The sequence below is a fragment of the Physeter macrocephalus genome, chromosome 18 (assembly GCF_002837175.3).
Source record: "Physeter macrocephalus isolate SW-GA chromosome 18, ASM283717v5, whole genome shotgun sequence".
In the NCBI taxonomy this organism is placed as follows: Eukaryota; Metazoa; Chordata; class Mammalia; order Artiodactyla; family Physeteridae; genus Physeter; species Physeter macrocephalus.
Genome location: NC_041231.1, coordinates 86,022,741 through 86,050,691, shown reverse-complemented (window position 1 = coordinate 86,050,691; position 27,951 = coordinate 86,022,741). Strand labels below are relative to the sequence as shown.

The following is a 27,951-nucleotide window of genomic DNA, read 5'->3' as shown; positions in this document are numbered from 1 at the left end:
CTACTACTTGATGGTCTATCAGACACAAAGAAACAAGCTGGGTGCTAATTAATAATACTACAAGTTTCCACGTGCCACCTCTTGTCCCTTTTCCTTTCTGTATGTCCTTCATTATTCCTTCACCTCTCTCTCCACCTGTCTCCTTACCCTGGAGGTTACCCCTCAGGAAAACCAAACAGAGAAAGACCTCGGGTGGAAAGGCCATTTATTTACATTCCAAGACCTTCATTGCCTTATCTGCTTTCTTTCCTCTGCTGCCTTCTCCCCTCCCTGCCTTCCCTCTCCTGAGGGTATGGATCCAGGAGAAAGACCCATCTCCTCCCCCGCCACAGTGGAGGCATTGGGAAAGAAGCCAAGCCACTGACCCAGGATCGCCCAGCATTTATGGGGACTGCCCAGGCAGAGCCCCTTGCCCCTGTAGCCCCCCCAGTGACCCAAAAGGTCCTCTTTTTCCCCAAAGCAGACGTCGCAGATAGGGCAACAGTAGAGCTTCTGCTTCCAGTGAGTCTGCTGGTGCCTGACCAGCCCAGAGAATAAGGTGAAGGACTTGCCGCAGTGGAAGCAGCGGTTGGACTGCTCTGTGGAGTGGGCCTTCTGGTGGCTGGAGAGACAGATTTTCTTGCTAAAGGTCAAGGGACAGTGAGGGCAAGAGAAGACCTTGCGTCTTGAAGGCTTTCCTGGGTGAGAGCTGGACTTGGTATCCAGGCAGGTGGCTCTCGTGTTGGCTGCCTGGGTCCTGGTCACAGGCTCTGGGGTTGTAACGACTGGGCGCTGAGCCTTCCCAGTGACTACCTGGTTCTTGGTTGTAGGTGCTGGGCTCCTGTCTAAAGATGGCTGGGTCTGAGCCTCAGGACCCGTGGTTTTAAATGAGGGTCCTTGGGTCCCGGCCACTGGTGCCTTGTTTTCAGTTGCCAGCCCCTGGAATCCAGCTGTGTTGTCTGGAATCTTCACGATATGCTTCTGCTTTCCAGCACCCAGCTCCTGGCCTTGGTGTATCTTCTGGTGGCGTTTGAGCTCAGACTGGTCCCGAAAGCACTTCCCACAGAAAGGGCACGAATGGGGCCGGTAACCCAGGTGGACACGGCGGTGGCGGCTCAGCCCGGAAGCGTCACAGTAGGTCTTGTCACAGAGCAAGCAGCAGAAGGGCCGCTCCCCGAGGTGCTGCTTGCGCCGGTGGCAGCTGAGCTCCTTGGGGTTCAGGAAGGACTTCCCGCACTGGCCGCAGCTGTGAACAAACTGGTGGTTGTAGAGGCTGGAGCGCTTGCTGAAGCACCTGCCACAGGTATGGCAGGTAAAGGGTGGCCCAGCCCAGGATGCTGGGAACACTGGTGTCCTGTCCAGGGACCCAGCTGGAGCAGAGGATGGGCCTGCCCTTCTGCGAGCAAGGGAGACCTTCTTGTCATCGCTGTTTCCCTCATCTCCCAAACTCTGGCTCTGTTCTTGAAGTTCCTCTCTCTTGCCTCCTGTAGGGAATGAGGAAGAATAGCGAGATTCACCACGACAACCCCGAGATTCACCACGACAACCCCGACACAAGCTCTCCGTTCAGTCCAAGCTACTTCCCTCTTTCTGCCCTCCCTCTCCCATCTGACATTCACGCTCACTCTTAGACCTCAGAGGCCAGAGATAAGAGTAAACTTTTGGGTTTTCCAATTAAAAGCAAATAAAAATTTAACTGGAATCTTCCAACAATATCAGAGATCAAAATTTTAACCACATTTCTTGAAATCCATTTCCTTTCCTTTTTTTTTTTAAATTGAAGTATAGCTGATTTACCATGTGTGTTAATTTCTCTCATTTTCAATTTTGCTCGTACTCGCAGACACCCCAGATGCCCACAGGTGACCTCATAATATATCATGAAAATTGGGACACTTGAGTGACGGGAGGTGCTATTAACAATCAAGCTACGATGAGAAGCATAAACCAGGACTGTCCTGGCAAACCAGGAGTGTGGTCAGCTCAGACTTAAATTTCTCTCAAGTCCTTATTCTACTCTTAAGAACAAGTCTCCCCTCCTCCAACTCAGCATCAAGCTCATCTCCCTTCCCTTTCTCTTCTTTTGGAAAGGACTTAAAAAAAAAATGTATTTACTTATTTATTTTGGCTGCGCCAGATCTTAGTTGCAGCATGTGGCATCTTTTAGTTGCGGCACGCATGTGGGATCTAGTTCCCCAACCAGGGATCAAACCCGGGCCCCCTGCATTGGGAGCGTGGAGTCTTACCCACTGGACCACCAGGGAAGTCCCGGAAAGGACTTTTTAATCAAGGCGGTATCACTGACATAAGCAACTGACATGGAATCTCTCCATCTCTAGAAACTGAAGATATTCATTTGTCCTGAATGGCTTAGATACTCATCTTCTTGAAGCCAGGGGACTTGAGCAGATGATGTCAAAGTTTCTTCCAGCTCCACGTCTGACCAGGCAGGAAGGATGCAGGCTAGGAGCGGGTATGCAGACCCCCGATCCTCTTAGTCATTTCCATCCTCCCAAGGCATGTCCTGGGTCCTTTCACCCTCCTCTCTCCTTTGCAATTCTTACCTGAATGAAGGCCTTCTCCGTTTGGCGGACGGAGATCTGCTCTCCACTGTTTCTCTTCCTGTTCAAACTTGGCGATCAGGTCTGGATTAGACAGAAAGATTCTGACTGGGGAGTGGGAATAAGAGGAAGAGTTGAGGTCCCAGGCTTGGCCCCCTTCACACAGGCTACCTTCTTCCGTTATCTTTGGTTTAAGAGCCATAATCTGGGACACTTAGGTGCAGGGAGGAGACACGCAAAAGGCCAGCTCTCAACAAAGTGCCTGGTACATCATAGGAGTGACTCAGTAAATACTAGTTGGATGAATAGGCAGATTTGCAAACTTTGAGAACATTATCATCATGTCACAAGCCTTATCTTTGCCTTCATGCAACCTTTCATTTCTTCTTTCACCCTGAGCCTAGTAACCCAGATCTTGCATACCTGGAACGTATAGAACCAAGGATCAGTGAAGCTAATTGTGAGCTGATCTACCTGCCCAGGGAAACAAGATGTCCCAGAGGCCTGGGACAGAGGGCTTGTGAGGAACCCCAGCCTCTTACCCACAGCCACAGACATCAGGTTTCTGAAGGTCTCTGACATAACGTCCTGGTAGAGGACCCTCTGACTGGCATCTAGACATTCCCACTCTTCCTGGTTGAAATTCACTGCCACATCCTCAGAGGTGACTGGCTTCTGGAAGAACAGGAGAGATTCAGAGAGTCTGTATATAGACAGACAGACATCCAGTCTCAAGATTCAGACAACTAAGAGAAAAAGAAAAACACGGAAGGAAGGGAGAAATAGGAAAAGACAAGTACAAAGCCAGCAACTTTAATGTACAGACAGGAAAGGAAGGATGGAGAGGAGGGAAGAACAATGTGGGGGAGAAAGGAGGGGTATATACTGAATATAAGTAGGAAGAGCGCAAAGGAAAAAGGCTGCCACTCTGAGGAATTTCAGCAAGTACTCCTTGAAGGATGCCAAGGTGGTGTGGAGTCTGAAAAAAAGTCCTTGAAACCCCTTCTCCTGGGTGCTGTTCAGCTTGGAACACTCTTGAGATTCCATTTGTTCTGTAGACAGGATAATGGATGAAAGAGCTCCTGGAGTCCAGGACCCAGTCCCTCCCTTTGTCTCTCGCTTGGTCTCCTCACCTTCACCCACGCCTTCCACCAGCATTCTCCCTTCACGGCTTCCTGCAGGGCCTCCTCATCCACCTGAGGGAGCAGCTTCTGTACAGGTTCAATTGGCTTCAGCAGGTCAAACACCTGCTCTTCCCTGATGTCTCTTTCTAGCTTTATCCAGTCCTGGTCTGGCCCCCTAGGCTGACTGGGCTCCTTCCTGGGGCTATCTACCTCCCAGTGACTGGGCAGGTGGAGAGGCTTTGAAAAGGCCCCAGGGTTTGATGTGGCCTCCGGTGGCAAAGGTATCTGCCCCAGGGGGCCGTCTTCCTTTTTTGTCCTGCTGTCCGAATTCTCCTCTTTCACAACTGAGAACATCTTTGATTCCCTCCAAGCCTAGGCCACAGAGTTCAGGAACCTGGTCACCCTTGGCTCAGCAGCCACTGTTCACTAATGCCAGGTTGGGGCTCTGAAGGCGTCGTCTGCCTTCTGCTTCACCCTGTTTCTAGCCGCTGGCTGGTGCCCACCTCTAGGAACCTGAGATCAGAGAGAAATCATATCAGCAAGAGGGGGAGCGAGGAACACCAAGAGTTACTGAACCCCTGCTTTGTACTTAAAACCCCTCAGCACCGCTCCATGAGGTAACGATTAATGACCCCATTTTAAGGAACCTAAAGTACAGAGATGCTAAGTAATGTGCTCAAGGATACTCCCGGTCCACAGCAGAGTTTGTGTTCAAAGCCTTGACTCTACCACTGAGGACATGATTTCCGCTGTCCCAAAGCCCTCTCTAGAGCAACAGTACGGTATTCTGGAAAGAAAGCATGTGCCTGAGGTAACCAGCCCTGGATCTGTCACAAACCACCTTGTACAAGTTTTTTCATTCTGATCTGGTTTCATTGGAAAATGAGATTAAAGGAGACTCTCTAAGATCCCATCCAGGACCCAAAAATATACAGTTCTGTGGATTTTTAATACATACAGACCCTTGTAAAGAATGATAATGGGGCTTCCCTAGTTGCGCAGTGGTTAAGAATCCGCCTGCCAATGCAGGGCACACGGGTTCAAGCCCTGGTCTGGGAAGATCCCACATGCCGCGGAGTAACTAAGCCCGTGTGCCACAACTACTGAGCCCGCGTGCCTAGAGCCCGTGCTCCGCAACAAGAGAAGCCACCGCAATGAGAAACCTGCGCACCATAATGAAAAGCAGCCCCCGCTCTCCACAACTAGAGAAAGCCCGCGCGCAGCAACGAAGACCCAACGCAGCCAAAAATAAATAAATGAATAAAATAAATTTATTTTAAAAAAAAAAGAGAATGATAATGGAGGGACTTCCCTGGAGGTCCAGTGATTAAGAGTCCTAGCTCTCACTGCAGGGGGCACGGGTTTGATCCCTGGTCCAGGAACTAAGATCCCACATGCCTCGAGGCATGGCCAAAAAAAAAAAAAAAAAAAAGAATGATAATGGTAACAACCCAACAGCAAAGGCTTCTGCAGGGCTCCCAAGGAGCCCGGCAGCCCGGCGCTGGGCTGCCTGCCGAGCCCAGGGAGTTCCTGCTCTGCCCACACGTGGTTGAACTCCCACCACCTCCTGCTGACAGCCACTCACCCCGCTTCTCCTCCCTCCAGATAGAATGAAAAGAATGAAGACACAAAAACCTGTTGCCTTTCTTCCTTTCACTTTTTTTCTTCCTTTCACTTTTTTGAAAGGTGGTAGAATTGAAAATGCCAGCAAGGAAAAGGGCATTCAACAATGGAGTTAGTGGGATCGCTGAAAAGAAAGCGGACAGGAAAGGTGCATTCCTGGGAGGTGAAGTTGAGTCCCTCCTTCCCTCCCTCCCTCCTTTTCTTTCAAGACCATCCACAATCATTGTGTGAGAGGGGCAGGTCTGGATTATTCTCCTACTCTCCAGCCAAACACAATGAAAGTAACACTTCAAAACAGTCTCAGTAATAGTATCCTCCAGGTCCTGGCTTTTCCCTTCTCCCGCAGGAGAGACCCACCCCTGTCAGTCGTTCTCAAAAAGCATTTGCTGCGGGTGGTAGCCTGAGGCCCTCGGTCCAGATTCTAAGCTGGTTCTCTGGTTTGGGAAGGGAGCATGACTATGGAGCCCGAAATTTCTGGCAGCTGCTGCCTGCCTCTGGCACTTTTACCTCGATAGTACTTTCTACATCCACACGCCCCAGAGCTCAAGCCGGCTGGGGCGCGATGGAAAGAGGCTGGATATAACTCAACAGACTTTCGGCGCAGACCGGTTTATCTGTTCCCAGCCCGTCCCTGCCCTTCCAGAATGTAAATCCCTCGAGGGAATGTGTCGCCATTTTCCAGTTCTCTGAGTCCACCCAATCTCTCTCTAACCCCAAACCCGTCCATGGTTTCCCATAGCAATTCTGAGAACGACTGAAATCCCCACCGCACCTGCCAGGCTTCGTGGGGTCCGCCCTCGCCGCCCCCCACCCCGGTGTTCCAGGCAGTATTGTTTTCTGCCCTTCGGCCAAGCAAAACGACCCTCGGGCATTCGCCCTTCTCACCCGGTCTTCGGGTCTCTGCTCTGTCCCTCAAGGGCCCTTTGCAGCTCCTGCCCAGCTCTGCCGGACCAGATCGTGAGCCCACAGGGCGTACCTCCCGTCACTGCGCGCCCAGCGCCACACTCGGGTCTCGGGGCCTCTCGCGGGCAGGGACGGAGAGTTTCGCTCACCACTGCGTGGCACGCTCGTTAATACCCACTGGTTGGGATTTCTGTGCCCTGAACTGGTCCCGTTGACTGGGACGGCACTGCCCGATGCCTGTCTGCCCCGAAACTTCGTTGCTGGGATCCCGGCTTTTTCAGCACGTGCCAGGAGCCCGTCCTCTTCGCCGAGTCCCCCACGCGGCCGGAGTGGTGGGCGCCCTGGGCCATACCCTAACCCAGGTTTCCCCATGGGCCCCAGGGGTTGGAAGCTCCCCCAAGATGCGGGGCTCGGCGCGACGCTCCCCTCGCCTGCCGAGGTCAGGGGCGGAAGGTTGCGGGACAAAGACCCTTCACTAACTTCCACCACCGCGAGCTCAAATCCCCGCTGTCCTACTACTCACCCGCCGCTGCCGAGGACCGGGACTTTAGGACGTAGGGTTTCCGAGCGGCCAGCGGAGAGCCCGCTCCACTCCGGCGCACGTTTACCGGCTGCCCACGACCCCGTCCCGGCCCCACCAGGGCCCGGCACCGGCCCCGGCCCCGCTCTCCTCGCCTGTTTCCGCAAGGCCACCCTGCACGCTGCAGGGTTAAGCTTGTGGGCCCGCCAAGGTCAAGAGTTCATAGTCTAGGAAGCTTAAAAGGAAGAGGACTCGCCCCGCCCCATTAGCCCATTCCTCCTACCAATTGCAGCCGCTGGTCCCACCTAGCGCTCGGATCTCATTCCCAGTCTTAATTTAGTCTTGGGGGAAAAAAGGATTAAATTACCTCTGATTAAAACACATAATCAAAAAAAAAAAAAACCACATAATCACCAACCACCATCACCTAGAGCCCAAAGGAGAAAAATGAGACCTTTACGCGCTCGCAGAAAGAGACCTGGGTGCACACAGCACCTTAAAAAAGCAAAGGCAGGACCGCCCTGGTGGCGCAGTGGTTAAGAATCCGCCTGCCAATGCAGGGCACAGGGGTTCGAGCTGTGGTCCAGGAAGATCCCACATGCCACGGAACAACTAAGCCCGGGTGCCACAACTATTGAGCCTCCGCTCTAGAGCCCACAAGCCACAACTACTGAGCCCGTGAGCCACAGCTACTGAGCCTGCACGCCACAACTATTGAAGCCCGCGCGTCTAGAGCCCGTGCTCTGCAACAAGAGAAGCCACCGCAAGGAAGAGAAGCCCCTGCTTGCTGCAACTAGAGAAAGCCTGCAAGCAGCAAGGAAGACCCAATGCAGCCATAAATAAATAAAATAAAATAAATTAATTTTAAAAAGAGAGAAAGAAAGAAAAGTGAAGGCAAACCGCTGTGACTTAAATGATGACAGAAGACAGAGGTAGGGGAGCAGAGAGGACACGTTCAGGTAAAGTTCTACTTACCTTGGCCACTTACCCAAACCCAGTTTGACGTTTCTCAGTAATGTCTATTTTTTTTTTTTAAATCAGCTCAACGGAAATCACATTTATTTCCTTTCCACTTAATTAGCACTTACCATATACCATTTTGTATCATGATCATATTTTATATTTCACATTGGCACGGGGTTTTGCAATTTACAAAAAAAACCTTGTAAACATAGCCTCCATTAAATCCTCACAAACATCTTGTGAGGTAGGAATTTGTTATTCTGTCTTCACAGATGAGGAACCAGGCTCAGAGATGTTGAGCCTTGCCAAAGCCCACATCTGGTTGTACTGGGACAGGAAACCAGCCCCCCTGCTTTCAAGTCTGTACACTGGAGTCTTGGATCCATGGTTAGTACTGGATGGCTGGCAGATGCAGGTTTTAAATCTCTTAGTGTTCCCAAGGTACCTGACCCTGTGATCTGCCCTTGTGGACAGACCATTCATGTGGGTGGGCTGAGGAGGCTCCCACAGAGTCAGATGGAGACAGTAGGCTGGTGGAGATGGTGATGGAGGCAGCCTGTGCTCAGTGGCACTCCTTAGGGTTCTGGACCTGCCACCTTCCTAACATGGTTACTGGGTACACTCATCTTGAAAAGCAGCATCAGCTTGCTACTGGGCTCCTATCGAAACTAAACACCTGACCCATGGAAGCCTTCTGACACTCTAGCTTAATGCTCACATTTGGGGGTAGGTCAACTTGGACTCAACTTCTAACAAAGTGGGAAGGACCCAATAATCTTCATTTGGAAATGGTATATTTAAGGATGTGTCCTGGCTTCAACATCTCTACTTTACAAGGAAAAGTGGCAGATATCCCTCTGGGAAAAACTTTATCCCCTACTCTGCCAACTGAAGCAAAGCTGCTGGTTCCATGGGGCTCTCAGTTCACAGAGATTCCCCTAAATGCCTGGCCCCGGTTCACTGTGGTTCGGCTAGGCTGAAACCCAACGCTGTCCCTGGCTGATGCAGCCATTCAATCTCATTGCCAGTGATGCAGAGCCAAAAATGGATGTTGTCGCTCATCTTGGTGGGCAGAACACAAGGCCATTTCATAGCTCTCGCCAATAACCTCTTTGATCCACCTTCCTATAATTTTACTGACTCTTGTGCTGTTGCCTACCTATGTGGTATGCCACTTGAAAAACTAGACTGGTGAGACATCTGTCTTTGGAGCTGCAAACTGTGGAAATAAACCGTAACTGCTTATCTAACCATCTGGGTCACTCAGGTGAATGCCCACAAGAAGAGCCTGGTTGCTGATGGAATTGACTGGAATCAAGCTGCTGATGGAAACATGTTCTGTGAAGACAGTCCCCACTGCTGCCTGAGTCCATCATCATACCAGACATGGCAAGACATTCACCAACATAGACTGGGCACAAAGTAAAGGACTCAGTTTCTGATTTGGACTTGCAATTACTGCCAAAAGTTGACTTGTCTTACGATGAGGGAGGCCACATAGCAAGGGGCATTGTCCTTATCTGCTCCTGGCAGATGGACTTCATTGGCTCTTTGACCCCCTCAAGGGCTATCAGTGGTGCCTCACCACTGTTGACACTGTAGGGTACAGTGCTGTTATTCTAGCCCAGCCTTCTCCATCCATACCATTGTGCCCCTTGAAACTAATCTGTGCCATGTGTTTGGCCTCCCAGAAAACACAGCAATGGTTTGCCTTTTATTTGCCTATGCTAAATGGCCTTGCTGATCTGCTTACCATCCCCCTTGAAGGATAAAATGTACTCCTGTTCAACCTTACTGTAATTTGTAGTGCTACTCCAGTGAAAGACTTCATAATTAGTTCTATTTAAAACAACACACCAACCTTGTACACCTTATATCCTGCGGCTCAATTTGCAAGCCACTATGACTTCCATGGTTAAAGATAATATCAGGCAGGCTTTAATGAGTTCAAATTCTTATCTCATGTAACTGACTCAGTATGAGGGTTACAGTAATTATCTGCTTTGTCTCCTGCCCCTATGACCTGATAAGCTCTGTTTCTATTTTGGACTTCTTTTTTTTTTTTTTTTTTTTTTTTTGCAGTACGCGGGCCTCTCACTGTCTTACTGTTGTGGCCTCTCCCTTGCGGAGCACAGGCTCCGGACGCGCAGGCTCAGCGGCCATGGCTCACGGGCCCAGCCCCTCCGCGGCATGTGGGATCTTCCCGGACCGGGGCACAAAGCCGTGTCCCCTGCATCAGCAGGCAGACTCTCAATCACTGCGCCACCAGGGAAGCCCTATTTTGGACTTTCTTAACCCTCAACTATTGGCTCAACTCAGCCTAAGACTCAGACTTGTCCCATCCCTAGTGGAACCCAATTCAATAGTTCTACGTCCTGGATTTGTCAATGCTTCTATTCCTATCCTTGTGTTTTATCCTGAGTCTTATAACTGTTTATCTTATTCCTTTGGTACCCTACTCCCTTTCCTTAAATGGGTTCCATTGGTTTCCTGCCTGATCTCCAACTTCTAAGGACCGTTGCTCTTCCTTGGCCTCTTGTTTTCTGTGTTATGCATTCTTACACTTGAATTGTTGATCCCTCTTGCTGCCAAATGCCTATCAGGTCTTCTGCCTGTTGTTGGCACCTTCTCCTTTTCGTTCCACCCTTAACTGTCCATTGGATTTAGCCACCCGGAGCTCTTTGCTGATGACTCCGCAAAAAGGGATTTGGTGGATTGATGGGCACTGAAACTAGAATGCAGGGAGCTGGTATAGACTTTCTAAGGGACTTGACTTTAAAGGAGTGCAAAGAAATAGCATAGTAGCTTATTTATTCTTTTTTAAAATTTTTTTGGCTGCACCGCTCAGTTTGTGGGATTTTTCCCTGACCAGGGATTGAACCTGGGCCCTCGGCAGTGAGAGCACAGAGTCTTAACCACTGGACCGCCAGGGAATTCCCACATAGTAGCTTATTTAGATGGGAGAGATTTGAGTACATTTATAGGTCAAAAGGATGGTCCAGCAGTGAATATCTTCATGGTAAACAATTACCAACAGTTATGTATTAGGTTACTTTTCAATCCCACTCAACTCAAAGGCTGTATCATTACCCTACTGATTTGAATTTCTAAGTCTTTTGCCTCTGCATCCTGAGGAACCACACCTTTGCAAGGTATAAAATCTAAAGCTGCAACGTGATGATGGAAGATCAGAGAACAGACAGGACAAAAAAGTCTGCATGAGGCAAATCAGGTGGGTAGGAATGAGATTCTCGTATGTGGCCTGGTCAAATTCTAGAAGGAGCAAAGGGAGGGCTAGTTTCTGAACCCAATTTCAGCAACTTCAGCCACCTCATTTTCACACAGAATTTGCCTACAGTGCTTTTTGAATCTCTTCATGGGATTAAGGAGCATCTCAAATATAAAGGAAACTAAACTTATACTAATGTAATTAAGCAGTGATCTATTATATCTGCAAATATTGTCAAAGACAGAAAACGGATTGTGGGATTGAAGTCTAGAACACAGGAGTTATATTTATCTAGTGCCATGCTGTACAATACAGCAGACACTTGCCACATGTAGCAATTTAAAATTAATTCAAATTAAGTAAAATTAAAAATTCAGTTCCTCAGGTGCACCAGCCACATTTCAAATGCTCAGTAGCCACATGTGGGAAATGGCTACTGTATTGAAGAGCAAACCTATAGAACAGTTATATTATCGCATAAAGGTCTATGGGACAGTGCTGACCTAGCAATATCCTGGGTAAAGGGTGTCCTGCTAATACAAAAGGCTGGGCATAGGATTATCACAATTTAAGTATAATATTCCTTAGGCCATCCAGTTTCCATTTCTCTGATTCTCTACTCACCAATTCTGAACCCCAAATTTCCCAACTTTTGGAGGACATCTATTTGAGAGAAGGTGAGTTTGGTTACCTATGAGTGAATGCAACCAAACATTGGGAAGGTATTGCTTAAGTGGGTGACTGAAAGTGACAAAATATGGAGCTGGAAGAAACATGAGAGATTACTACACTCTATTCTCTGACCTCCTTCCTCCTCACCCTGCTCACCTAGGCCAGGTTAGATGTCCCTCCTCTGTACATACATGTCCCTCCTCTGTACATACCTGTGCATACCTCTATCATAACCCTATTTTATTATCTGTTTTTAGAGTGATCTATGCCACTAGTCGTAAACTAGCCAAGGGCAGGGATATCTCTTTATTCATCTCAGTAACTAACAATGCCTGGTACATAGGAGGTTCTCAAACTTAAGCTTCTCATACAGAGAAACTGTATGGTACAAGTTAGACTTTTACGGCCTGGTTAGCAGTTCCCTGATAAAGGTATGAATGGAAAATAAAAGACCACAGAGTGACCTATAGCAATCTCATCAAGATAACCTTTGAGGTTGCGGGCAGGGCAGGGGGACTGGAAGAGGCAGATTAGAACAATTCCTTATTCACCATCTTTGTCCAACCCAGGTCTTTCCAACCGGGAAACCCAGCATTTATGAAATATCTAATATATGCTAATGCTTCACAAAAATGAAATTCTCCTATAAATGCTATGAACTATTATTTTCCCACTTTACAGATTAGGAATGAGCATCAAAAAGGATAAGCAACTTGAACAAACACAAGGCAACTAAAAATAGCCAAGCTAGTTTTAAAGTCCAGAACTATCTGACACTTCTGTATCAGATATAAATGGGAAAATAGTCACTGAACCCTGTAGAAGAGAACTAGCATTAAAAAAAAAAAATGTTCATTTAAGAGACATGACTTTATCATGAAATCACTGAATCTTTTATTTTTCCTATTTGACTTCTCAAAAAGGGTGGCATAGTTAAGAATCTTCTTTGATATGGCTTGATAATTGTACTGTCTTCTCTATTCTGAGACTTTTCCATAAGAATATTCACTTTAATCCGACTGCTACTGCATGGCTGGAAAAGTGGATATGCAATAACGCTTTCATACTCTTTTATCTCTTTCTTTACACTCTCATGCTTCTCACGTATAGGAGGCTGGCTCTGGTCTTTTCTCAAGATTCCTTCCTTGAGTTTTTGCTGTACAAGTTCTCTCCCTCGAATCATGCGTTCCTGGTGAGCTTTAATTTGCATCTGTTCCCTCTCATTTACCTGCTTTCTTCTCTGTGCGTTCTGGATGCCATGTACTTCTGGTACAATTTTGGGCAATTTTATTTCACTAGGGCGTGGTGGTAATTGTCTAAATGTTTTATTCTTAAACTCTCCGACCTGTCCTGCTCGATGTATGTGCATTTCTACATGTTTCACTTCTCTCTCAGGTACCAAATAATATCGTTTTTGTCCTTCTATAATTTGGGTCGTTTTCCCCTCCAATCTCTTCTTGATTTCATTGCCTGTCTCTTGTTCTTTCATCATTTCCATTATTCTTTTATTATAATAAGACTCCGCTTTGGCAAGCCAGTAGTCGAGAGAAAGACCTTGCTCCCTACAGAGTGTTTCCTCTTGATATTTTTGAATTATCAGTTGTCTTGCTGCTGTTGTATGCACGCCACCTAGATTCTGTCAAAGTGAGGTACAGAATTTTATAATATGACCATCTTTTTACTTTGAACATATTTAAACAGGAGCTTATGCTCACTATTGACACCAAGAAAGGACCATGGTCTTTCATTAATTTCGTAGTAATAGTGATTTTACTTCCATCATTCCTAGGTGAGCTTGTGAGCTCTGAAAGTTGGAGTTCTCACCACCAAAATCAGTAACTAGTTTTTTAAAAACATAGGGTTGGGAGTTTTAAAAATAATACTTTGTTTTGCAAGTAAAGATTTAACTTGAAAACATTTGCCACTGTGGACACACTACTGGAAAGTGTCACTTGGACAGAAGGATTTTAAACCTAACTTTCCTTCTCCTAGTCGTTTCAAACTGTATGATGTTAAGATAATTTATTTACCAAGATTTTTTTTCTCCAGTGGGGACTGTTGACCTGCAGCAATCCTAGGGTCTTTAGATACTTTAGCCCAGGCCAATCTGTAAGACAAAAAAGCAAAGGTAGATTAGAATGTGGGAGATGTCAGAACAAATCTGCTCTCATACCGACTGAACCAAAAAACCCAATTGTTTTGGTCATGGCCAAGGGTATTTCCCTCAGAAGGAAAAAAACCTGGTAATAGGTAGGACTACAGCAGGGCCATTTCCCAATGGGAAACCACCACATTCCTATAGTAACGAATAATGAATGCTCTTTTAATAAGAACATATAAATAAGAGCACATACAGTCATCCCTCGGTATCCATGGACACACACCCCCTACCCCCCACAAGGTCCCTTGGTTCCAGGACTCACCACCCCCACCCCAGATACCAAAATCCATGCCCTAGTCCCTTATATAAAATGGCACAGTATTTGCATACAACCTGGGCACATTCTCCTGTACACCTTAAATTATCCCTCAATTACTTGTAATACGTACTACAATGTAAATATTATGTAAATAGTTGTAAATACAATGTAAATCGTCATAAGTACAATGTAAACACTATGTAAATAGTTGCCAGTAAGTGGCAAATTCAAGTTTTGCTTTTGGGAACTTTTGGGAATTTTTTTTTTTCAAATATTTTCCACCCACAGTTAGTTGAATCTGCAGATGGGGAACCCTCAGATATAGAGGACCAACCATAATCCTTTCATATAAACTTAAAGCATACTTCTCCTGTGGACTCAACATGAACCATTCTGAATCTTGTACCAGGGATTGGGCAGGAAAGAGACAGGCTCCTTGGTGAAGCTCTGCCCAAGCACATCTATGACAGATTGCTCAGTCCCGCTGCCTCCTTTGTCTTCTGAGATAATTCTAGACTTCAGTGTTATCAGTTCATTCTCCTTGTGCAGTTTCTTGATCCGGGCCCTCTCTGCCTCTATCACCACATACAGCGTCTCTGCCCTATAATCTTTCGTTCTGAAATTCTGTACTTATTTGATTGCCCACCCCTCTGCTTACCTGCCTTATTCTGCCAATCATCCTTCACCCTAAATCCATTATGAGACCATTCCCTGTTGATCTGCTTGGGATGAGACTCTGTGGTTACTCTGGGTTTATTTATAGGACAGGCTGATGGCAACACAAGTGAAGACTACCAACTTTTTGTGTGTCATCCCTGGTCTAATCTGAGCTCACTGTGAGGTCGTATTTAAGCCACTGAGGATGCCTGGCATCTCATCTCTATGCCTTTATTTATACCATTTATGGTTTAGAGCATGGGCTTTGAAGCCTTACAGGGCTATGCTTGAATCCTAATTCCACCACTTCCCAGTGTGTGACTCAGGGCAAGTAACTTAATCTCTCTCTAAATCAGCTTCCTCATCTACAAAATGGAGATACAAGACCAAAATTTGCCTCTTGGAGTTATAAAGAACAAATGAGAATTAGATTAAAGAGCCTGGCAAAATGCTTGATATACAGTAAGTTCTCAATAAATGGCAGTTGGGGCTTCCCTGGTGGCACAGTGGTTAAGAATCCGCCTGCCAATGCAGGGGACATAGGTTAGAGCCCTGGTCCGGGAAGATCCCACATGCCACGGAGCAACTAAGCCCATGCGCCACAACTACTGAGCCTGCGCTCTAGAGCCCATGAGCCACAAATACTGAGCCCACTGCCACAACTACTGAAGCCTGTGTGCCTAGAGCCTGTGCTCCGCAACAAGAGAGGCCACCACAATGAGAAGCCCGTGCACTGCAACAAAGAGTAGCCCTCCGCTCACCACAACTAGAGAAAGCCCACATGCAGCAACAAAGACCTAATGCAGCCAAAAAATAAAATTAAATTAAAATTAAAAAAATTAAAAAATAAATGGTATCCATCCTCCACAGGTCAAGCCCTGACTATAAAGTCTTTCCAGTCTACCCTACGTAACAGTGATTTTTGCCACGCTATGACTATGAACACAACATTTTTTATTTCTACAACTCATCTGAAAATCAGTCATGGTTTCCACTGTGCTATCTGTATCCATATATCACTTTTAACATTTTGATGATGAAATTCAGACTCATAAAGAGTTGGAACTATAATTTTTCAATCTACAAATACAATGATCTATCTCTCATATCAGAAGGGATCTGATAACAAATACTGGATCTCACTGACCTCTTGGGCATATTCTTATTTGCCTGACTACATATACCTATTTTGAGATTTTAAAAATATGACCACCTTACTTTTATTTCTCTGTACACAGTATCTAGCACAGTACTTAACATTAGAGTCTGTAATCCCAAATTCTCAAAAGTAATGATTTGTTGATTGGTGATTATCCTCATCACATAATATCTGAGTATCTTTCTCTCTTACATTCCCCATAACACTGTATCTTTTTATTAAAACATTTACCAGTCCTCTTTGTAGTATACAGGCCTATTTGTTTTATATGCCTATCCTGGGCTCTCACATTTTGTCCTATAAGTGTACTTTCATTGCATTCTAATTATTCATTTGTACTCCTTAAGGTCAGAGACCATAGTTTTCAGCTTTGCAGCCCCAACTTCAGCTCAAAGACTGACACAGGTGCTTAATAAATACGAACAGAACAGATTGTGAGCTTTTGTTGGGAAAGGGCCATGCCTTATAATGCTTAGTTCCTTTACTGCATTAGGACAGTATTCAACTCATGGTGGATCTTCACTGAATTTTGTCAAACTTTAAAGGGAAAGCTGGGGAGAAAAGACGGCCAATTTCAATTTCCATTTTCAAAGGAGAAAGACACACAGAGAAGAGAGAATAAAAACTTGCCTACTTGGGCTTCCCTGGTGGCGCAGTGGTTGAGAGTCCGCCTGCTGATGCAGGGGACACGGGTTCATGCCCCGGTCCGGGAAGATCCCACATGCCGCGGAGCGGCTGGGCCCGTGAGCCATGGCCGCTAAGCCTGCGCGTCCGGGGCCTGTGCTCCGCAACGGGAGAGGCCACGACAGTGAGAGGCCCGCGTACCGCAAAACAAACAAACAAACAAAAAAACTTGCCTACCATCACGGGCTCAGCAACAGATCTCTCCTTGTAGGACAAATTATTTTGAGGCTTGTCACTCTCCAGTAGCTTGCTCAGAGTTTTAATCCCCTCACTACTGTGAGTGTTTCCATTATTGCAGACAGAAGTAGGTCAAAGCCTCTCTCTAGGAGAGATCACAGCTTGTCTCTTTCAAAGGAGAAAATAGTGATGGCTCCACAGCTTTTATATGTAAGGAGCTTAGCACAACTATCAGGTTGAGCGGAGTTGGATGGACTGGAAGCGAACTAGGAAACTTATCTAGAAGCTGTCCCTTCAGGACAACAACATTCTATGCTTTACGGACTTCCCTGGTGGTGCAGTGGTTAAGAATCCACCTGCCAATGCAGGGGACACGGATTGGATCCCTGGTCTGGGAAGATCCCACATGCCGCGGAGCAGCTACGCCCAAGCGCCACGACTACTGAAGCCGGCACGCCTAGAGCCCCATGCTCTGCAACAAGAGAAGGCACCCCAACGAAGAGTAGCCCCTGCTTGCTGCAACTAGAGAAAGCCCAAACACAGCAACAAAGACCCAACTCAGCCATAAATAAATTTATTTTAAAAAAAGGATCCTATACTTTATTTTTTATTTATTTATTTTTGGCTGCATTGGGTCTTCATTGCTGCACGCGAGCTTTCTCTAGTTGCGGCGAGCTGGGGGCTACTCTTTGTTGTGGTGCGTGGGCTTCTCATTGCGGCGGCTTCTCTTGTTGTGGAGCACGGGCTCTAGGCATGCAGGCTTCAGTAGTTGCGGCACGCGGGCTCAGTAGTTGTGGCACGCAGGCTCAGTAGTTGTGGCACACGGGCTTAGTGGGATCTTCCCCCACAAGGGCTCGAACCCGTGTCCCCTGCATTGGCAGGTGGAGCGGTACGCGGGCCTCTCAGTGGTGTGGCCTCTCCCGTTGCGGAGCACAGGCTCCGGACGCGCAGGCTCAGCGGCCATGGCTCACGGGCCCAGCCGCTCTGCGGCATGTGGGATCTTCCCGGACCGGGGCACGAACCCGTGTCCCCTGCATCGGCAGGCGGACTCTCAACCACTGCGCCACCAGGGAAGCCCCTTGGCAGGCGGATTCTTAACCACTGCGCCATCAGGGAAGCCCAGATTCTATACTTTAGATGGTAGGTTACAGATGAATTAAAATAGCAAGATTTAAAAAATACTTGTCCTGGGAATAAAACACAGACCTACTAGAGCATGGATTTGAGGACATGGGGAGGGGGAAGGGTAAGCTGTGACGAAGTGAGAGAGTGGCAGCGACATATATGCACTACCAAATGTAAATTAGATAGCTAGTGGGAAGCTGCCGCATAGCACAGGGAGATCACCTCTGTGCTTTGTGACCACCGAGAGGGGTGGGATAGGGAGGGTGGGAGGGAGGGAGACGCAAGAGGGAAGAGATATGGGAACATATGTATATGTATAACTGATTCACTTTGTTGTAAAGGAGAAACTAACACACTATTGTAAAACAGTTATACTCCAATAAAGATGTTAAAAAAAAATACTTGTCCTCAAGTTTTATAAAAGATCAGGGAAATGTCAGCTGTCCACCTAAGGGATGACGATGATGAAGTAGAGTTGGTCCATGGGAGGTGGGGGACAAGGTGGAAGGGGGTCCACAACTGAAAGCCAAACTCGACCAAGTCTTACTGAAGTCCTACCCAAGGTTGCTCCCTTGACTAATGCTAACCTCCCTCATCTGGCAGGCATCTAAAGAGGAAGGAGTCCCAACCTCTTCTGCTCCGCCACCTCCAAAGTCCTGAGCCCCTTCCCAAGTGTCCTACTTCATCCCTGTTTCCTATCGTGCCTAAGGACTAGATGTTCCTCCTCCGCCTTCACCCTCTCCACTTCCTGCCCCTTAAGAAGTCGACTCACCCCTTCCAACGGCCCAGGACAGCTCCCAAAGCACGCGAGCTAGGAGGGGCTCTGCAGAGAGCCCTTGCTTAGACCGCGAGGTCCAAGGAGCGCTAGAACTGTAACTCCCAGAATGTTTCGCTTTGTTTTTAACCACTGCCATTTTAAAGAAAAATATCAACTCAGGAACGGAGGAAGTAGTAGTTCTCTCGTCCAAAGAAATTAATTATTCAGTAAGGTTAGTACGATTTTTCAGGAGAAACGCTCCCCGCGACTGCGTCCCTTTAAAATTCGAGACCAACAAAATAAATACCCCGGTACTGGGTCCTGAGAGGAAAAATAACCGGAGGCGCATCTTCAATCGCCTGTTTCCTTAGCCGACGTCACAGAACCAGGCTGAAGGTGGCGCTAAAACTTTCCTTCAGAGAGGTTCCTCCCCCTCTCCAGGCTCTCGGGAACACGTTAGAGATTAATTATGACGTCACAGCCAATCGTGAGGCGGGACGCATCGACGCTCTAGCCCGCCGTGCTATCACTGCTCTGCTGCCGCGTAGAGCGGGTCCTCTAGCCCGCGGAGCTGGCTGGACCCTCACGCCAGCCCCAGATAAGCCCCCAAGTCGAAGTACCGGACCCGGGCTTGGAATTCCGGATATTTGGGCTCCTTGGTCGCAGAGGCACAAGGCGTGCTTGGGAGAAGGGCTCGGGTTCTGTATGCTTAGGTCCAGGGACAGAATAGGAAGGACCCTTCAGTGGGGAGGGAGTTACTCTCTTTTATTAATACTCTCGTCCCCTTCCCAGCTCTCGACCACCCGTCCATCATGGACCTCGCCAGCACCTGCTCCAACTTTCAATCTGACCTGGATTTCTGTCCGGATTGCGGCTCTGTCCTGCCTCTTCCCGGAGCTCAAGATACGGTCGCGTGTACTCGCTGTGGCTTCTCCATCAACGTGCGAGGTGAGGGGCTCGTACGCAGCGGCCCCGGCAGAGGGCCCAGCTTGGAAGCGTCAGAGGCTTTAGGACCTCAAGATCAGTTGGATTGAAGAGGGGGACCCTAAAGCAGGGTATCAGGCACTTTTGGGCTTGGGTCGAAACCTGAAGGGAAGAATATAAGGCCTCCTGGCCAAACCGAAAGGGAGCTGTGGGTTTCAGCCCTCTCCAAACCAACTGTTACTGCTTGCGCAGACTTTGAGGCGAAGGTTGTGAAGACCTCAGTTGTTTTCCACAAACTGGGAACAGCCATGCCCGTGTCAATGGAGGAGGGACCTGAGTTCCAGGGACCCGTGGTAAGTGAGTGACATGGAGGACTGGCCCCGTTAGGAGGGTGGGAAAGAAATGGAGGGGGGATTGCACAGATCTGGAGTGTTTTGTACCCAATTCTAAGAGGGAAGAGGGGTCTTTAAAACAGCAGTGTCAGAGGAGTGTGATAGCCTGATGTCTGTGAACAGTAGGGGGAATTATTAACCCACCAGTTGCTTCCCAGGTTGACAGGCGCTGCTCTCGATGTGGGCACGAGGGAATGGCATACCACACCAGACAGATGCGCTCCGCTGATGAAGGGCAGACTGTCTTCTACACCTGTACCAACTGCAAGTGCGTATCCTTTCCCTCCCCTTTGCCCTTTCTCAGTCTGTTTGCTACCTAAACAAATCCAGCGATTTACTTTTTGTACTGAATAAACAGTTGTTTGCTTTGGTCCCATCCCTCATTTCTGAACAGTTCAAGTAATAGGGAGATTTGTGGTCTTTTTTTTTTAATTATGCTTTTCTTATTCTTTTTATACCCAGTGAATTAAAGCTTTTAAGATATTTAAAAGGAAAGAAAAAAATACAGAAGGCAAGTATTGCTTGGTGATCAGTGTGTTATGTTGGAATCTTCCACTGCACTCAACGTAGTTTTACTTTGGTGAGAATTACTCGAGTGATTTAAAGAACATAGAATAGTTTTAAGAACTCCTCTTTCTCTTTGGTGTTCTGCAGTTTCACTACAATATAGCAAGATGTGGCTTTCTTTTATTTATTGTGTTTGGGATTTGTTGGGCTTTCTGAAAGTAAGGATTGATTTTTTTTTCCAGCAACCTTGGAAAATTATCACCCATATCTCATTGAGTATTGCCTTTCTCCCATGTTCTCAATTCTCACATTCTGGAGCTCTAGTTAATTAGTTGTTTATTAGACCTTATCTTCTATCCTCCATTTCTCTCACCCTGTCTTTGTGTGTGTGTGTGTGTGTGTGTGGTACGCGGGCCTCTCACTGCTGTGGCCTCTCCCGCTGTGGAGCACAGGCTCCGGACACACGAACCCGCGTCCCCTGCATCGGCAGGCGGACTCTCAACCACTGCGCCACCGGGGAAGCCCTCACCCTGTCTTTTATATTTTCCATCTCTTTTTATTCTGCCTCTGGGTAAATTCTTCTGGTCTTTCTTCTGGTTCACTAATTCTGTCTTCAGTTTATTTCAATTATTGTTACTTAAAAAAAATTTTTTTTGAGTTCTACTTGATTATTTTTAAAATCCCCTCCTCATTTTTAATAATTCACACTTTTTTAATCATATTTTAAATTGTTCCTTTTATTCTTAAAATATATATTACATTTAAATATACTAAACATGATATTTATATTCTGTCTGCTAATTCTCATACCCACAGTTTTTGTGGGTCTGATGCTGCCATCTGTTATTTCTACTGACTCTCTCATGGTGCTTTTTTTCTTTTGTGATTTTTGATGATAAGCTCAGATTTTTTAGAATTTGGACTATGGAATTTTTTGAGGCCTGGGGTGAAAGCTGTATTCTTAGCATTTGTGTTTACTTTTCAGGTGCCTTGAGGTGCTACCAAGCTAGAATCACTTTAAATAAATTCTCAGCTTCATGTTTTTTGGAGCACATAGGTAGTATGAATTTGGACTGCAAATCCAATGTAAAGGCCAGCTTTTGGTTAGAAATTCTCAGGGGAGATTTTTTTTTCTCCCTCTACCTAGTGAGACAGTCAAATTCCTCTTCTGAAGAGTTGGATTTTTTTTTTTTTCTTGTTCACTTTTATACAAAGGGGTAGCTCTTTGGGGGGGGGGTCTCAAACTTATTCAGAGTATCTCCTATCAGACATTGTAGGTTTGTCTCTAGTTCACCCATGTGGCTATCAAAACAGCAAGGGCACCATGGTAGCAGGGGCTTCAGTTTTAACTTACCTGTCTAGATTCCTGGTTTTATATCATTTCAGCCAGTGTGAAGGTTGCCTTTGCTTTGTTGCCTTCTCACCAATAGATTAAAAATATTTATAGTTAGATGTGCCTTTTGCGAATATTTTTTTTCCCAGTCTGACCTATTTGTTTTCTTAACTTTTTATTTTTTTGATGACCAGAAGTTTTTAATTTTTATGAGGTCTAGTTTATCCTTTTTTCTTTTATGGCTAGTGCTTTTTGTTTTCCTAAGAAATCTTGGCATACTTCATAATTTGCAAGATATATTTTTAATACCAGCATTTTTAGTTGTCTTGAATTTGTGGAGGGTTGTTTAGGGGAGCTAGTCCTCCACGGTCATAAGTGAAAGTCTTTCTTGATTATTTAATTGATTGTTGTATCTTACACTGCTAGAACCTCTTCCTTTGGTCAATATAACAAGTCCTTTCTTTCTCTATAGGTTCCAGGAGAAGGAAGACTCTTGATTTTTTTTCTGAGCGACTCAACAATCTCTCCTTCTCTTCCTTGGAAGGTGAAAGAAATTGGGTTCTTAGATCCTTTGTCCGTCTCCTGATTGCAGTGTTTTGCTCCCAGAGGAAAAGCAGATCATCATGTGGGGATTACCATTGTCCCCAGAGTACTCCTGCCCTATTTGAGTTTCCTTTATTAAAGTTATAGTTTTCTATAAGAGCCAGACGTATGTATGTTATTTATAATCTGTCTTCTTCCAAAAGAAATTTATTTTAGCTTAGAGAGATATATTTGTCCTTTCAACAAATATATCAGCTATAAAAAGAGAAAATAAATTAGTACAACAAAAAAAGGGAAAAAAATAAATAAAACAAAAAACAAGGACAAAAAAATGGAGCCAGGAATGAGGTTAAAATAAAAAGGCAATTATAAGTACTCCCTCGTTATCTAAATCTATTTGGTTACTGAGTTTAAGGAAACAAAGAGTGGGAGTTTGGATAGTGGGAGATTCAACAGAAAACTTAACCAGATTCAGTTGATATGTAAGTCTGGACAATAAAAAAATCTGACACTCAGAGATACAGGTGGACACTTTGGAATTTTTTTTTATTGCTCTTGTAAATGTAATATATATATATTTTTTACATTGTAATAGATTCATATATAGAAAGGTAGAAAGAAAAAAGTAAAAATCAAAAGGAATCCCATTCCACAGAGATATTTGGTTTTTTTTTTTAAATGAGATTTACTATACATGCTGAGTTGTATCTTGCTTTTTTCAGTTCAAACCAAAAACTTCAAAGGGAAGCAAATGCTTAGTCCAGGCACAATAAACATTCAAATTTCAGTCTGGGAATGCTGATTCCTGCATTCCTTGGTTTAAATGGCGACCACGAGGTGATGGTAACGATTATCTTGTAATTGTGCGGCCCTTTATATATTTCGAGCTCTCTAACATACACTATCTTGTTTGATCCCACAGCAACTTGGAGGGATGGGCAGGGCAGTTTTCTCCACTGAATGTTTGAACAGTTCTGGTAATTGGCTTTCCTGCACTCCTGAAATCTAAAACAAATCTCTTCATCTTTCTACCCTGCTTTAAGCCTTTCACCGACTGGATAAAGTGCAAGTTTCTTAGCAAAGCATACAGGGCGTCTTATATAACCACGCCTGCCTGTCAATCACCATTTGGCACTCCCCTTACACCCCTTCAGTACACGAAACTGCATTTCCTTCAGGGCGCACAACTACGACTTTGTAAGCTGCTTTCTTTACCTAAAAAACCCATTTGTCTGCCTTCCTGTTCTCTTTTTGCCACTCTTGTGCTCCCTGAGAAACATACACATATTTTTATCTTATAAACTGGCCTATATTGTAATTTATGACAATTTCTGTGCTTAATCTTACTCATCTCCACCCCAGAGCAAGGGTAGGCAGTATGTAACTTCAGTTTCATAGATGAGACTTACATCTATGTTAATAGTCCAATGTCTTATATTTCTGTATTTATGCCAGTCTTTCCCATTAGACTGGGAGCTAAAACGCAGGGTCTGAGTGTTTTATGCGCCTCCATCTTCAAGTTACAGCACAGTGAAAGGAAAAAATCCAAGTTGAAGGCGCATTAAGTGCCCTGCTCGAACACCTACAGGCACAGGGCGAGGATTAAAACCCAGATTCTTTTTTGTTAAAATAAATGTATTTTTTAAATTTTGTTTTTGGCTGCATACAGTATTTGTTTTTCTCTTTTTGGCTGCGTTTGGTCTTCGTTGCTGCGCTCGGGCTTTCTTTAGTTGCAGCGAGCGGGGGCTACTCTTCGTTGCAGTGCATGGGCTTCTCATTGCAGTGGCTTCTCTTGTTGAGGATCACGGGCTCTAGGCATGCAGACTCAGTAGTTGTGGCGTGCTGTGGTGCACGGGCTTCGTTGCTCCGTGGCATGTGGGATCTTCCCAGATCAGGGCTCGAACCCGTGTTTCCTGCATTGGCAGGCGCATTCTTAACCACTGCGCCACCAGAGAGGCTCAATCCACCTTCTTAATCAAGTGTGTTTCTAACTGCTCCCAGGTCTCGATTCTCTAATTCCCAGACGAAACAATAAGAAAACGAAGCAAGGCCGTGGTAGGATCATTACTATTGCCCCTCAGTTTTCTCCGCGCTCCCACACAGCCAAGGGATGGGGGTGGGATGGACTCAGCTACTGGACATATGAACCACGTGCGATAACCAGTCTGCAGCGCAAAGTCCAACTTTACCCTCCTTGACCGCAGGTTCCTGCTCAATCTCTGTGGTGCATGCGCGTGCTGCCCTTGATCGCCCCGCCCCTGCATCCACATCGCAGTGACGCCCCTTCCGCCAAAGTTGTGTAGCCTCCTTGCGGCGCCTGCGCACTGTCACATTACGGCGGAACTAATCCAGCGACCTTGAGCTTTGACGCATTTAGTTTCAGGAAGGGAAAAGGGGGACCACAGAATGCGTCACACCCGGAAGCGGAGATCCGGAAGTGGGGTTGGACAGGTTATCCCCAGGGGTGGGGCAGCGGAGGCCCAGGAGGAGGGGGAAAAAAGAAGGTGGAGGATCCTGGCTACTAATCTGAATCCGATACCGATTCTCTTAGACCTCAGAGACACAGAAAAGACAGAAGGGTGCCTCATCCCCCTTCCTCCGCTCCTCCCTCTCTTCAGCCTCAGCCATGGCGGAGGCAGGGGCCGGGCTGAGTGAGACCGTCACTGAGACAACGGTTACCGTGACAACCGAGCCCGTGAGAAAGGCGGGGGGCGGTGCTGTTTAGGGGTTGGGGAGATACCGGGAGGGAAGGGATAGGGCTTTGGAGAGTTGCTGGAGGGGCTGGGCCTGGGGATATGGGAGGAAGTGGGGTTGGGAGAATCTCAAGGTATTGGGAGATTTTGGGTGTGTCAGAGTTGGTGCAGAAGGCTGGTCTAGAGACATGCAATAGAGTTAGGATATAGGTGATGCTGCTTGGAGTGGTGGTGTGTATAAGTAATGAAAGAACGGGAATTTGGAGATTAAGGAGCAAGGGTTGTGCTGGGGAGAAATGAAGGGCTGTGTGAGAAAGCATGATTGGAGGCCAGCTGCAGGGGAATTTGACTGGAAGCATACTTATCAGTAAATATTTGTTGAAGGAATGATTGTAAAAGGAAGCAGAGGGAATGAGGGAACAAGAAAAGGGAGATGAAGATAGTATTTTGAAAAATCAGAGGAGATATAAATAGAGAAAAATGTAGCATTTTTGCAAAAACAACTTAAGTTGCCTTCAAAGGGAGAAGGTTGTGTTGGGTTTAATAACCCTTGGACTAAGGGAGTTTAGAGTAATAGTTACTAGAGATGCCAGGATGCTGGGGAATAGGTGGATAACAAGTGGGGAGGGCTGGGCTTGAGGATGAGAGAGGTGAGAACAGAGTTCTTTCTTTAATGGGAAAAATAATAGGGGGTCTGGAAAAAAGAAAGGGAGATCAAAGATTAGGCATTGGTGACTGAGAAAATAATTTCCATGTATTAATACCACCAAGGATGATTTGGGGAGGAAGACGGAAAAACAGCGAGGATTATATTTTCCTTTGAAGATTTGCTGGGACCTTTCCTAGGTTAGGAATTGTATCTTCTCTGTATACTAGTGGTTACCAAGAACAGGAAATAATACTTCATGATTCCTCAAGGGACTCCCTGAGGCCAAAAATCTGTTCTATTTTATCTTCTCCCAGCACTCAGCTCCTCTGGCACTATGTCTGATCCTGATTGAGTTGGGGAAGGGAAGAGAGGAGGCCCCCGGGAGGAAGTGGGAAAGGTTAATAGGAGGGGACTAGCTAGGTATGCCCATCCTTCTTAACGTTCCAGGAGAACCGGAGCCTAACCATCAAACTTCGGAAACGGAAGCCAGAGAAAAAGGTGGAATGGACGAGTGACACTGTGGACAACGAACACATGGGCCGCCGCTCATCAAAATGTGAGTAATTGTTGGCCCACAGTAACCCTGGAGTCCTGGCTCCCCTCAGCATGTCTTCTCACATTCACTGACCTTCCCGAAGCCCCCAGATGCTCACAATCCTGTGGCTGTCCTGGTGGTTCTCCGGTATCAGGGAGAGAAGGTTAAAGTTAGAGGAAAAGAGGTAGGGAGAGGCTTGAATTGGGATGTGCCAAGGCCTAAAGTCAAGAGGTATCTGAGGTGGGAGAAGTGGAGCTTTGGATTCCTGGCTGGAAAGGATGAGGGAGTTGGGTGTCTGAGTCCCAGGGTGTGAGCCTGGGGAAGCTGGTTCCTGGAAGGTAGAAGGAGAAAATGGTGAAAGTAGGGATTTCTACTGAGAGCCAATGGGAATGGAACTGATGCTCCATCTTATCTCTTCCTCCTTTTTAACTGGGCTCCTCCCTCCAAATCCAGGCTGCTGTATTTATGAGAAACCTCGGGCCTTTGGCGAGAGCTCCACGGAGAGTGATGAGGAGGAAGAGGAGGGCTGTGGTCATACACACTGTGTACGGGGCCACCGCAAAGGACGGCGTCATGCAACCCCGGGACCAAGCCCCACCACCCCTCCCCAGCCTCCCGACCCCTCCCAGCCCCCTCCAGGACCAATGCAGCACTAAATTCCTCTCTCCCCCACCATTCCTGTGTCTGTCTGGCCCTGAATGTATTCATGTGGCTACTCGGGGACTAAACCCATGGTTTGATCCCTTCTCCAGCCCCCTCCTCCCCTCTCCTCTGCCTGATAGAGGGAAGAGGGGGAGGAGGGTGGACAGAGATCCTGGAATTCTGACTTGCTGCTATTCCAGAACCCAGGCTTCTGGGTTCCCCCAGCCCTCATTTCTGCCTCCTCTCTTCAGGGATCCAGGCATCTTGGTCCCAGTCTTTTCCCTTTGTTCTCACTGCCAAACTACCTGTCCTGTGACAGGTAATTATCTTGGCCCCTTGCACTCTCTACCTGAGTTCCAAACAGTTAAATTGGGTTTCCAACAGCCCCAGCTTTCACTGCCAGGGTCCTAGTCAGATTCCAGGCTATCTTGCCCCAGCTATGCTGTTAATCCTGGCTTAGAGCTTTTCCACTAATGTATTTATGTCATCCTAACTCTTAGTCCTTGCCTGTGGGATGTGAGGTCTTATGTGAGACCTCAGGGCTCCTAGCCCTTTCCCTCCTCTCCTGCCCACTCCCGTCATGCCCTTAAGAGGAGTTAGGAGAGAGAGAGGTCTTTGTCATTCTCACCTTGGGAGAATGGGAAATGGAAAAAGAAATAGTCATGTCCTCTCCCCTCACCCTTCTCGTGTGACCTAAGGTTTCTAACAAAGCTGGCTTCAAGACTGGTCCCTTAGAGCCAACTATCTCCTCAGCCTTTGGTCTTCCAGCTTAGGAGACAGATCCAACACGGTCCCAGGGGCCTGGGTCCCTGGGAGAGGAAGGAACAGGGAGGGAGCAAAGAGATGCACTCTCACCCCTTCCTTCCTAGGCTTTGATGTCTCTGCCAGCCCAGATGTCCTGGCCTTCCCCACCCCTTACTGGGATCTGGATATCATTTTCCAGGCCTCTTGCCATGCACAATTGCAGAGATCAGTCAAATCCATACCACCACTGAGATCTCATTTATTGCCACAGATGCACAAAATAAATAACCCAACATCACAAAGTGTGTTAAATACGGGCCCATTTACACATATGGGGAAAGAAGTGAAGCTATATACAAGGGTGAATTTGGGGTGTCTGGGCCATTCCCAGGTTGAGGAAAGGAGAGGTAGCATCATTGGTTGCTTGTTGTGAGTA

At 46.7% G+C, this 27,951-nt stretch overlaps 4 protein-coding genes across 6 annotated transcripts; 2 read left to right on the top strand and 2 right to left on the bottom strand.

Annotated features, from left to right (window-relative positions):
- Window positions 1-225: 225 nt before the first annotated feature.
- Window positions 226-4,157, bottom strand: ZFP57 (ZFP57 zinc finger protein). Its single transcript, XM_028479761.2, has 4 exons — window positions 3,674-4,157; window positions 3,083-3,215; window positions 2,544-2,624; window positions 226-1,463 (listed from the first exon to the last, which is right to left on the bottom strand). Exons 1-4 carry the CDS (start codon window positions 4,016-4,018, stop codon window positions 226-228), a joined length of 1,797 nt encoding a protein of 598 aa, XP_028335562.1. The 5' UTR covers window positions 4,019-4,157.
- Window positions 4,158-12,448: 8,291 nt separating this feature from the next.
- On the bottom strand, window positions 12,449-18,854 carry LOC129391532 (putative uncharacterized protein ZNRD1-AS1). Its single transcript, XM_055080028.1, has 3 exons — window positions 18,569-18,854; window positions 13,605-13,681; window positions 12,449-13,210 (listed from the first exon to the last, which is right to left on the bottom strand). Exons 1-3 carry the CDS (start codon window positions 18,708-18,710, stop codon window positions 12,449-12,451), a joined length of 981 nt encoding a protein of 326 aa, XP_054936003.1. The 5' UTR covers window positions 18,711-18,854.
- Window positions 18,855-19,066: 212 nt separating this feature from the next.
- POLR1H (RNA polymerase I subunit H) lies at window positions 19,067-22,409 on the top strand. 3 transcript variants are annotated; one of them, XM_055079577.1, is made up of 6 exons: window positions 19,102-19,228; window positions 19,346-19,501; window positions 19,730-19,830; window positions 20,028-20,137; window positions 20,332-20,380; window positions 22,182-22,409. In XM_055079577.1, the coding sequence occupies exons 2-6, from the start codon at window positions 19,366-19,368 to the stop codon at window positions 22,293-22,295; spliced, it is 510 nt and encodes a 169-aa protein (XP_054935552.1). In that variant the 5' UTR covers window positions 19,102-19,228; window positions 19,346-19,365; the 3' UTR covers window positions 22,296-22,409. The 3 variants fall into 3 exon arrangements, with proteins under 3 accessions (XP_028335482.1, XP_054935552.1, XP_028335478.2); XM_028479681.1 differs by lacking the exon at window positions 20,332-20,380 and having other exon boundaries at window positions 19,067-19,256; XM_028479677.2 differs by having other exon boundaries at window positions 19,129-19,501.
- A 406-nt stretch (window positions 22,410-22,815) lies between these two features.
- Window positions 22,816-27,827, top strand: PPP1R11 (protein phosphatase 1 regulatory inhibitor subunit 11). Its single transcript, XM_007117219.3, has 3 exons — window positions 22,816-24,947; window positions 26,042-26,150; window positions 26,583-27,827. Exons 1-3 carry the CDS (start codon window positions 24,879-24,881, stop codon window positions 26,783-26,785), a joined length of 381 nt encoding a protein of 126 aa, XP_007117281.1. The 5' UTR covers window positions 22,816-24,878; the 3' UTR covers window positions 26,786-27,827.
- Window positions 27,828-27,951: the final 124 nt, after the last annotated feature.

What these genes read in the sequence shown, in the direction of transcription:
- PPP1R11 (XM_007117219.3), top strand. Translation starts at nt 24,879, where the DNA reads ATGGCGGAGGCAGGGGCCGGGCTGAGTGAGACCGTCACTGAGACAACG. An exon ending in TTACCGTGACAACCGAGCCC is followed by an intron (nt 24,948 to 26,041) that starts GTGAGAAAGGCG and finishes TTAACGTTCCAG; the next exon opens with GAGAACCGGAGCCTAACCAT. An exon ending in GGGCCGCCGCTCATCAAAAT is followed by an intron (nt 26,151 to 26,582) that starts GTGAGTAATTGT and finishes CTCCAAATCCAG; the next exon opens with GCTGCTGTATTTATGAGAAA.
- LOC129391532 (XM_055080028.1), bottom strand. Translation starts at nt 18,710, where the DNA reads ATGGCAGTGGTTAAAAACAAAGCGAAACATTCTGGGAGTTACAGTTCT. An exon ending in GTCCTGGGCCGTTGGAAGGG is followed by an intron (nt 13,682 to 18,568) that starts GTGAGTCGACTT and finishes TTTGTCTTACAG; the next exon opens with ATTGGCCTGGGCTAAAGTAT. An exon ending in ACTGGAGAAAAAAAATCTTG is followed by an intron (nt 13,211 to 13,604) that starts GTAAATAAATTA and finishes TCACTTTGACAG; the next exon opens with AATCTAGGTGGCGTGCATAC.
- POLR1H (XM_055079577.1), top strand. Translation starts at nt 19,366, where the DNA reads ATGGACCTCGCCAGCACCTGCTCCAACTTTCAATCTGACCTGGATTTC. An exon ending in CTTCTCCATCAACGTGCGAG is followed by an intron (nt 19,502 to 19,729) that starts GTGAGGGGCTCG and finishes CTGCTTGCGCAG; the next exon opens with ACTTTGAGGCGAAGGTTGTG. An exon ending in GAAAGAAAAAAATACAGAAG is followed by an intron (nt 20,381 to 22,181) that starts GCAAGTATTGCT and finishes CTTTCTCTATAG; the next exon opens with GTTCCAGGAGAAGGAAGACT.
- ZFP57 (XM_028479761.2), bottom strand. Translation starts at nt 4,018, where the DNA reads ATGTTCTCAGTTGTGAAAGAGGAGAATTCGGACAGCAGGACAAAAAAG. An exon ending in GGTGGAAGGCGTGGGTGAAG is followed by an intron (nt 3,216 to 3,673) that starts GTGAGGAGACCA and finishes CTGTTCTTCCAG; the next exon opens with AAGCCAGTCACCTCTGAGGA. An exon ending in CGGAGAAGGCCTTCATTCAG is followed by an intron (nt 1,464 to 2,543) that starts GTAAGAATTGCA and finishes CATTCCCTACAG; the next exon opens with GAGGCAAGAGAGAGGAACTT.